The sequence below is a fragment of the Megalobrama amblycephala genome, linkage group LG4 (genome assembly GCF_018812025.1).
Source record: "Megalobrama amblycephala isolate DHTTF-2021 linkage group LG4, ASM1881202v1, whole genome shotgun sequence".
Classification (NCBI taxonomy): Eukaryota; Metazoa; Chordata; class Actinopteri; order Cypriniformes; family Xenocyprididae; genus Megalobrama; species Megalobrama amblycephala.
The window spans coordinates 14,400,016-14,410,800 of NC_063047.1; the positions used below are offsets into that span (position 1 = coordinate 14,400,016).

The window sequence follows — 10,785 nt, forward strand, 5'->3', positions numbered from 1 at the left end:
TCATTTTTTCAGGACATGCGTTGTACTGTATATTAAGGCTGCGTTCCACTCCAAATTTGTATGCCCTTCACTCGCCAACTTCCCTCCGTCTCGTGGACTCGGATGTGCGTCATTCGTTGCACGAGTGCCCACTACTGGCGGAACTCGTGAATAAGGTTTAAATGAAATGCACTAAGCCCTTGATCACTTGGAATTCATATGGAGCCGATTTATTATTTAAACCCCTTTTGCACTTATGAATTTGTTTTATGCACCATTCTATATGCTTATAAGTTGTTGGAGAAAATTTATAAAATCCTATAGATATATGAGCTGTTGGAGAAAAAGAAAATTACACAAATGAAACAAAATATCAATAGTATAAACTTTGATTGTAAACATAAGGTAGCAAGTATTATGTGATTAAATCTCAAAATAATTAATATATCACACACTTGCACGATCTGCTATGATGTCACAATCAAGCTGAATTGTGGGATATAGAGCTGCTTGAAGTGTACATTAGAGTAGACTCCCTCCCTCGGTCAAAATCGAGAGGTCAAGGGTCTGTCCAAATAAACTTACCTCGTCCACTTCACGAAGTGAAATGCACTTAAAAAATGGCGGCAGGGATTCCCCCAAGGGGAAGTGCTTAGGGAAGTTCGCGAGTGTGTGTCTAAAATTGGAGTGGAACGCAGCCTAAGATACAGTAAACTTTGACCTCTGGCCTTTAGGTAGCTGACCTAGATGTGTTCTATATTATATTGAGACAATATTTTATTAAACAGTTATTCATTTATTGCATTTATTATTTTGCACAGTACATCATACAACAATTTTGTTCACTCTGATTTTTTTCTCCAAAAATGGCCCTGAAATTTCCTTTCATTTAAATGTTTAAGATGATTAGAGATTATTAGATTTGTAAATTTTCAATTTAAAACAACTAGTGAGAACAACATTTTAAAGGTCCTGTTTTTCGTGGTTTTTTGAAGCTTTGATTGTGTTTCTAGTGTGCAATATAACATGTGTTCATGTTTCGCGTGTAAAAAACACAGTATTTTTCACATAATTTACTTATCTGTATACCGCTGTTTCCACTGTCATAAAAACGGGCTGATGACTTCCTTGTTCTATGTAGTCCCTCCTTCAGAAATACGTAACGAGTTCTGATTGTGCCAGCGGTTCCTGTGTTGTGATTCGACAGCAGCTTAGCGCTCCATCTTTCAAGAATGATCTTTGTGCGAATCCGGCATTAAACTGATTGAGATTGAGGAAGCTGTCCTCAGCAAAATGTGCTGCACATAGTTTTACATGTGGATTATAATTTTTGGGAACCGAGTTAAACATAAATTGTAACCATTGATCTCTAAGTACAGCGTCCCTGGGAAGGCCAAACAAAGGGGATTGGACTGCGGGATGAAAATAACAGAGTTTCGACAACATGGCGACAAACACACTCTACAAACGCAACTCTTGTGTATTCCTGTGGGAGCGCAACAAGACCACGCCCTCTTTTTTGTGTATTCCTGTGGGCGGAGGTTAGTCAAAAAACTGTTTTAGTGACGTCATTAAAGAAGGAAGTAGAGGGATGTCGTCCAAACTGGCCGTTCGATGTAGGCGACTTCTGTTAAATAAAATATCTCGCTTGGCATTGAACTTTGAGCTTTAAAATTTTACAGATTTTATTTATACTCTAACAACAACATTACACACTAACTAAAGTTTGAAACATGGGATCACGAAGAACGGGACCTTTAATGTAATATATAATTCAATAAGATAAGCTTGTACAATCACACATGACTGGAAAAATCAGAGCAATAGGTCAGTTGACTTTCCCCAGACAGTCAAGAGTTTCTGTAAATCCTGTCAGAGTGACAAATTAAATGGATAACTTACCCAAATCAGTTTACATCAAAAAGCTGTGCTTTTTTTTTTTAAACAATGTTTATTAGCAAGTAGTGTACTTAAGTGTGTGTGTGTATGTGTGAACAATCTCAGAGGACGTCCTTCTATTGTTGTTGCCACATATAACCAGCTGTGCAGATCAACCCCCCACCCCCCCGGCCAAATCCCTGGATTACTAGAGGGAGTTTGTGTGTGCGTGTTGGGTGAGAAAGAAAGAGGAAAGAACGAATGAAGGATAAAGCCTCTTAGCAGTCCTCACACATCACAGAAATGTAGCCCAAAACTGACCAAATATGACCATAACTGCAGCACACAGACCATAGAGCAATGCATTATTCCCACTGTAGCAAAGTAAGCAACATTTACAGTTGACAGAGGTTTCTCTGGGGTGCGTTTCACGTAATATCCATCCTTTTTTTTTTTTTTTTTTTTTTTTTACTTGCTTTTAAGCCTCTGCCATCTAATTTGATTAATATAGAAATAGATACGCCTAAAGAAAGTTCAACCTGGATTGTGGAGTGTCAAAACTGATCAATATGATCGCATCCTTTATTCATCATCTTCCCTATAATCCCTCCCTTATAGACAGAGTGGGATTGCTGATGGACTCTCTGTAACAGTCAGCGTACCGGTAATCAGATTAAAATCCCACCGTGTGTGAAATTATGCAGAGGAGATTAACCAGTGGTCAATAGCTGGTTAATCCTCCTAGTGAGAAGTTATCTGGAGACCTTCGTACTAACGATTATAATTAAAAAGTTGCAAAGTTCCATCTGGATGAATTAAACAAATTCTCGTTGGTGCAGTTGTAACCATGCACTTCCTTCTCAATGCCTCAGGCAAGCACACACACATATGCACAGAGCCCTGAATCGGTCTTCTCCTTCTGCTATAAAGACCTCATTGATTTACATTACAAGCTATCAGATTTTCATCTTACTTTTTGGCCACATAAATATTAGCAACTGCGTCAAATTTAATATTTTTGCTCAATTTGGGCATCTGAATAAAATTGAGGCATTTTTTCCAACTCAAAAGTTCTATTCTTCTATATAATACTAGTTGAGCCATAAAAGACTGATGTATCGAATATGTATCGAATCAACAAAAAACACCTATTCAAACTAGATTTTTTTTTTTTTTTTAATTTGTCTAAAAAGGTTCAATAAACATAAAAAAAAAAAAAAAAAAGACTTTTCTGACTTAGGCTACATTTTATATATTCATGTCAGGCTTTACAACGTTAAAGACACACATTCACGGCATAGTTTTGTTATTGTAAATAATTAATTATTGATTAATAATTACAAAATTATTAGATAAAAAAAGCACAAATGTTCCTCAGATAGAAATACGGAATTAGAGACACGTCGCAATTTGCATACTATCCATCTTAAATTAGTGTGTCCCAAATCATAGCATGTTGAAATAAGTATTCCAAAGATACCCAGATGCGTGCACAAGGGTAATACTGTCGACAACCCATTGTGCGTTGGACGAGGATTTAATCCGAACTACATACATGGTGGATAAGCATATCTGTAATCAGTATCTAACCTGTAAAAATATCTATTCAATGTTATCCACATTATATTTTATCTGCAACAACATTGTTAAATTTTATACAGATACGTCAATAACTTTTAAAAATGCATCATGATGCAAACACATGAGGAGAGTTCGCCACATGGAAGACCCACGACTGGCAGATGAACGAGTTAATACATTTCCCTCCAATGTAGTAGGACTTTAAATTAAATTGAATGTGGAAGATTTTAACTGTAACAAGATGATTGACAGGGCAGTTTAAATGGTGACAGGATGCACATAACTAAGTAACAGAGCGGTCCGTTAAAGAAGTAGTATGTCCCAAAGTAGACAGACTTTTTCTACATTTTTGTTACCAAAACAGTACATACTTTTAGGACATAGTATAAGTAGGCAAATTTGGATGCGGCAACTGACTCTTCTCCTTCGATGTCTAACCTGAGAGGTGGTCGCCATGGCTAAGGGCTGGAACCATGGTGTTTGTTTTCATGTTGCTGTGTCAACAGATGGCTTCAGCGCTTCAGAGGGGCCAGGTAAAAGTTGCATGATCTCTTTTGCGCTCAATCTGATCTCACGCATACACAAAAAAAACAACAACAACTCATAAGCACTGGAACAACCTCTCTGGCAGGTTTTTCAGGTCAAAAGAACTTGATACGAGTGGTTTGAGGTGTCAAAGATCCGGCATGCTGAAAGAGCAAATATCTGGTCTGCTTGGAGACAAGATTCTAGATCACAGCTTCCAAAATGGGAACTTCTCCCCAAAGCCCGATCTAACACAGGAATATTTAACTAGCACATGGAGGTCACCTCTAAGGGAGAGTCATGTGACTAACATTTCATGGCACTATAAATTCCCACATAAGATCCAGATACTGCACATTAAATTGATAGGCCTAGTTGATCACTGACACCTAAATTCATTTTTCTCGCTAAAGAAGGTCCAATCATCCACAAGGTCTTTAAATTATCCCTGTTAACGGTCTTTTAACTGTCAGTTAACTGTCTTTCCGCTGTTAGCCAATTCTCTCTACTCCTACATTATTATCATAGATAGTAAAACTTTCAGATGAACAGAGGAACATAAAATGGTTTCCTTTCATAAAAGGTAAAAATCAATAAAATAGGGAAAAAAAAGCAAAGCATGACTGTATTTTCTATACAGCTCAGATTTTAAACTCTTTATGCTCCACTGATTTGTATAATTGACCCTTCACCGGGAGTTTGATTGACAAGCAATCTAACCAATCATAACGCCGAATCCGCCATTTTGTCCGACAAAGCAGTCAGGAGTTAGAAGATTAACCTTGGTGGACTTGAACTTGAAAAATGGTGTGTACTGTACGGTGTACTGTCTTTCTGTGTTTGAAACAACATTCCTTCTCATGTTCATTCATGTTTATTTGATGCTATAAATGAACTAATAAGTGATGTGCCTCTTGAGCTGAGGCGCTACAGCAATCTGTCAAGACACATTAAAGAGCCACAAAAAGTTTTTTATTGTTCGAATTTCTTAAAAAATTACACAGTTTGAAAGCTGGGACTTTGTTTAAAGGTGCCCTAGAACTTCTTTTTAAAAGATGTAATATAAGTCTAAGGTGTCCCCTGAATGTGTCTGTGAAGTTTCAGCTCAAAATACCCCATAGATTTTTTTTAATTAATTTTTTTTAACTGCCTATTTTGGGGCATCATTAACTATGCACCGATATATAGGTTGCGGCCCCTTTAATTCTCGTGCTCCCCCTCCCCCGGAGCTCGCCCTTGCCTTGAACAGCATAAACACAGTTTACACAGCTAATATAACCCTCAAAATGGATATTTACAAGATGTTCGTCATGTATGCTGCTTGCATACATCGGATCATGCAAGTATAGTATTTATTTTGATGCATTACATTTGATTCTGAATGAGTTTGAGGCTATGCTGCGTGGCTAAAGCTAACATTACACACTGTTGGAGAGATTTATAAAGAATGAAGTTGTGTTTATGAATTATACAGACTGCAAGTGTTTAAAAATGAAAATAGCGACGGCTCTCTTGTCTCCGTGAATACAGTAAGAAACGATGGTAACTTTAACCACATTTAACAGTACATTAGCAACATGCTAACAAAACATTTAGAAAGACAATTCACAAATATAACAAAAAAAATCATGTTATCATGGATCATGTCAGTTATTATTGCTCCATCTGCCATTTTTCGCTATTGTTCTTGCTTGCTTACCTAGTCTGATGATTCAGCTGTGCACATCCAGACGTTCTGCCCTTGTCTAATGGCTTGATCATGGGCTGGCATATGCAAATATTGGGGGCGTACATATTAATGATCCCGACTGTTACGTAACAGTCGGTGTTATGTTGAGATTCGCCTGTTCTTCAGAGGTCTTTTAAACAAATGAGATTTATATAAGAAGGAGGAAACAATGGAGTTTGAAACTCAGTGTATGTCTTTTCCATGTACTGAACTCTTGTTATTCAACTATGCCAATATAAAATCAATATTTAATTCTAGGGCACCTTTAATATCATAAGTAACCTGCTCTGTCTTGTCTGTCGACATGTTGTCAGTGTCCTCTTTGCTCCGTGATGTATTTATCACTCTGTGTGGCGTGGCAGCGCCATGGCTTGTTGGACAAAGCAACAGTAACTAAGGGGGGCAGGTCTTTGCGAATGGTCAATTGAAACAAAATTCATAGGAGTTAAAATGAACTCAGCAGCGTGCTACTGTGTGAAGGCTTTTGGCAGATGAACAGATCTTGAAAACAGATGCAATAGAGCATTTGGAAAGAAGTCTGGCAAATTCTGTAGTAAAAGGCAAAAGGCTAAATTTAAGAATCATTTTGCCAGCAAAAGGTTCCTTGTCCACTGTCAATAGTATAGTGATGCATGAAGTAGTGCTCACACATACAGTATCTCACAAAAGTGAGTGCACCCCTCACATTTCAGCAACCATTTTAATATATATTTTCTCAAGGGACAATACTATAGAAATGAAACTTGGATATATTTTAGAGTAGTCAATGTGCTGCTTAGCAGTATAGATTTACTGTCCTCTGAAAATAACTTAACATACAGCCATTATTGTCAAAAAAGCTGGCAACAAAAGTGAGTACACCCTAAGTGATAACAGTTGTATGTTGTTTAACCATGCAAAGCCACATGTCCTATTCATCATGTTCATGTTTTTGTCTGCTTGACAGGACCATACAAATGTTGCATCTTGTATTAGAGCAGTTAAAATTTGGTGCTTTGAGTACAATTCTCCCATACTGATCACTGGATGTTCAACATGGCACCTCATGGCAAAGAACTCTCAGAGGATTTGAGAATTAAAATTGTTGCTCTTCACAAAGATGGCCTAAGCTATAAGAATATCGGTAACACCCTGAAACTAAGTTACAGTACAGTGGCCAGGGTCATAGAAAGAGGTTTTCCAAGACGGGTTCCACTCGGAACAGTCCAAAGAAGACGGTGCAGTCCAAAGTTGAGACCACGTGCTATGTGCCAGGTGCAGAAGCTGGCTTCCAAAAACAGATGCATGAGTGCTGCCAGCATTGCCTATAGGTTGCAGAAGTGGAAGGTCAGCTTGTCAGTGCTCAGACTATACGCCACACACTGCAACAAGTTGGTTTGCATGACCGTCATCCCAGAAGGAAGCCTCTTCTGAAGCTGGCTCACAAGAAAGCCCGCAAACAGTTTGCCTCCAGACCTGAACCCTATTGAGCACCTGTGGGGCATCCTCAAGCGGAAGGTGGAGTAGCGCCATGTGTCTAACATCCAGCAGCTCCGTGATGTCAAGCCTGTAAGGGGAAGAGGATCCCAGCAACAACCTGTGCAGCTCTGGTGAATTACATGCCCAGGAGGATTAAGGCAGTGCTAAATAACAATGGTGCTCACACAAATTATTGACACTTTGTACACAGTTTTGACATGTTCATTTAGGGTGTACTCACTTTTGTTGCCAGTTATTTAGACAATAATGGCTGTATGTTGAGTTATTTTCAGAGGAGAGTAAATTTCTACTGCTATACAAGCTGCACATTGTCTACTCTAAAGTATATCCAATTTTCATTTCTATAGTATTGTCCCTTGAGAACATAGAATAAAACGGTTGCTGAATTGTGAGGGGTGTACTCACTTTTGTGAGATACTGTAAGTCACTTTCAAACCAAGCAGCATTCTGTTGGTCAACAAGGCTAATTTGCATGGAAAAAACACGATGGAAAAAATGTGTAGTAAAATGATTCACCATTGCACAAAATTTCAGATCGTGAGGATTCCTATTGAAAAAATTATCCCTGCGAAATTTCAATGAGCAACAGTATATGTGACCGTTGCTCACTGACTCTATGACAAAAGCATTACACTCCTAGTTTTAATTAGCTCAAATCACACAACACATATTGTACCAATATAACCTGTATGTTTAAATGCTGTGCTGAAACTACCATCCCACCAACATAACCTGTATGTTTACAAGCAGTCATGAAACTATCATCCCATGAGTGTTTATAATGGAGACCGCACCTTCCATAACATCATCACAAATATTTAAATAAAAGGTTTTCACATCCACATACTGCAAAATCAAGAACAGAACCATGCTATTCATAACCTGTGCCAATCAAACCAGTTTTTCTATTTAAAAAAATTGGGTGAATTTACTCTTTAAATCTAAAAATATCACACAGAGAATTTTTGACACATCTCATCAACTCCTGTGACTTATTCCCACATGGGGATTCTCAACGTTAAAGATGTTCATTAGCAAAAGTCCTTACTTCAGGACTCCCTGGTAGCCCGCATACAGAGTCTGCAGAATCGTTGCACTTCGCAGCGCTAAGTTACTTTCTGGATCAGCTGACCACATTACAATCAGAGATGCGGCTATATACGGCACGCAGCCAAAATGAGCACCTAAATTGAACAGCGAACCAATAAATGGTTATTTATTAGCCTCGGTCTTCTCTCCTTTCCCAGAGCAACCCACTGACTGTGAAGAAATTTAAGATAAAGGACAGCAATTACATAACTGCGTTCTGTATCCTTCCCTCCCCCGACTTTGACAACCTGAGAAAATAACTAGGTTGCTGAACTGGCACAACTATCGGCTGGAGACCTCGGTAAGGAAATGAGATGGAAGGATTTTCTCTTCTTTTTTTTCCACTTTCTATATAGCTCAGGTGCTGGAGCAGAGTTCACTGTATTGAAGTTTAAATCCCTTGAAGCCTTGCATTTGCTGTAAAACCCAACCAGATGTGCCTGTTGGGTGAAAATGCCATTTCTACATTCTTTTCATATCTCATCAGACTAAATATGCAGATGGCCTTCGCTTAAAATGATGGCGAGTCTTCTTATAAACTGATCTTCAAAGACTTCATCTAGTAAAAGCATTTTTTCAAAATTCAACCTGACCTCACTGAGCCAAGTGACGAGAGAGGGAACGAATGGACATCGGCCGTTTTTTCTAAGTGCACCTACCGGGCAGACTAAGCTTTGATATAGACACAGATCAAATACAGTTAAATATAGGAGTGGAGACCTTTACACAACTCACCAGCCCTCAAACAAACCCTTAATCAGACAAGGGGCTACAGAGGAAACCAGTTGTTAAAAGAGACCTTTTTTGATTGCGGAACTGCAGAGTTCCTGATTGAGTCATTCACAAATATTAATTATCATAAATAATGGTTACAATGCTGTAGTATTCTAAGTCATTTTAAAAGACTTTTCTGTTTTCTTGTCAGGAGTCAGGACCAGTTGACAAAATGTAACATTTCGTTGTAAGACTGCCAGAAAAGAAAATTGTGTGGTGATTATTTAAGCTACCGTTTAAAAGTTTGAGGTAGATAAAACATTTTTGCCCTAGTCTTCAGTGACTCATGATCTTTCAGAAGTCATTCTAATATGATGATTTGGTGCTCAAGAAACATTTCAGGAATTTTTTGATTAATAAAAAAAATTCAAAAGTACAGCACTGACTTGAAACAGAAATCTTTTGTTACAACGTAAAAGTGTCCACTGTTACTTTTGCAACAATTTAATGCATTCTTGCTGCATAAAAGTAATAACTTTTTTCAAAAATACAATCTTACAGACCCCCAAATATTGACCAGAAGTGTAAGTGATGAGTTATTAAAATGTATTTATTTTGATTAGGGGATCATTCGCATGTGAATAAAAGTATTAATTTATTCTTCTAAATAAATAAATAAAAATTGTACTGACCCCAAACTTTTAAATGATAGTGTACAAATTGGACAGTCACTGAAACGCCCGTCTTCCCTATATCTAAGCTGAATTAAGGAAATCATTCTACACATCTATAGGGTGATTTGTTGACTAATTTCATTCACTTGGATGGAGAGAAGCTCTTCGATTTTAGCATTTCACAAACGTGTAAATGGTAGAAATATGGATAAAAACATACAGCCGATGCATGTGAGAATCACAAATGCAGTACATTTGCTAAAAAAGTAATTTGTCAATTTAATTTTCACATGTGCGAAAGTGACTTGTGAGTCTTAAATATAAAACTACATCTCATGCACACAGGCAACAAGAGTATCACATTTTCTGCATTTTCTCCATTAAAAAAAATACTCTCAATACACTGATTAACTAAGGGAAAAAAAGTGCAAATTTGGTTCCATGAGATAAAGCCCCAGAGGAGACGGTAGGCTGAGGCCTGTCATGTGTAATTCTAACTGCAGAGCAGATTTTTGGAGGAGAGCAAGTGTGTGGTTGTTACACAAGAACCTGCATCCCCTGACACTCTCACACCCACACATTCACTAACAAGTAGCCAGGCCATGATATTATGCCCACGCACACTCGCACAGCCTAAAAATACTCTTACAAACGTATAAACATGCATGCAACAATGAAAACACATGCGTATGTATATACTAAACCTCCTACATATGTTGCTACACCATATTGTCTCAAGATAAAATTAACTTACTCACCCCTTGCCTGCAGGCCTGTTCATTGAGTGCCCGCACCCAGGCTCTCTGCCAGTGCTCCCTGAATGACTTGAACGCAAAGAGCGAGGACAAAAGACCCTTGACCCCTGCCTCCGTGTCACTTCCTGCCCCATCTCTCCCCAGCCTCAGCCTCAGGAGGGAACCCCACACCCCGCCCGTCAGTGTCTGGTGGGTGAGACTCAAGGGCAACTGCCATGGGGTCTCCCTCTTGCCCTGGACCCTGGAGCACCACCTAGGGCGAAGCAACGCCAGAGAGAACTGAACTAGCCAGGCTAGTACAACCAGCAGTGAGGCGCAGAAGAGCGCCACCTGAACCAGCCAGCTCACGTCCTGGAAAGTCGTCATCTCCCTAATCACTGAT

General features: G+C 38.7%; 1 protein-coding gene across 5 annotated transcripts in view; it reads right to left on the minus strand.

Annotated features, from left to right (window-relative positions):
• The window catches only part of c2cd2l (c2cd2 like), a 41,876-nt gene that overhangs the window by 27,398 nt on the left and 3,693 nt on the right, over positions 1–10,785 (minus strand). For all 5 annotated transcript variants that reach the window (XM_048187750.1, XM_048187751.1, XM_048187749.1 and 2 more), the window contains exon 2: positions 10,407–10,785. This exon is cut by the window's right edge and continues 57 nt beyond it. In XM_048187750.1, the coding sequence (XP_048043707.1) occupies positions 10,407–10,769 (363 nt within the window). In that variant the 5' untranslated portion in view covers positions 10,770–10,785. The remainder of the gene's footprint in view (positions 1–10,406) is intronic.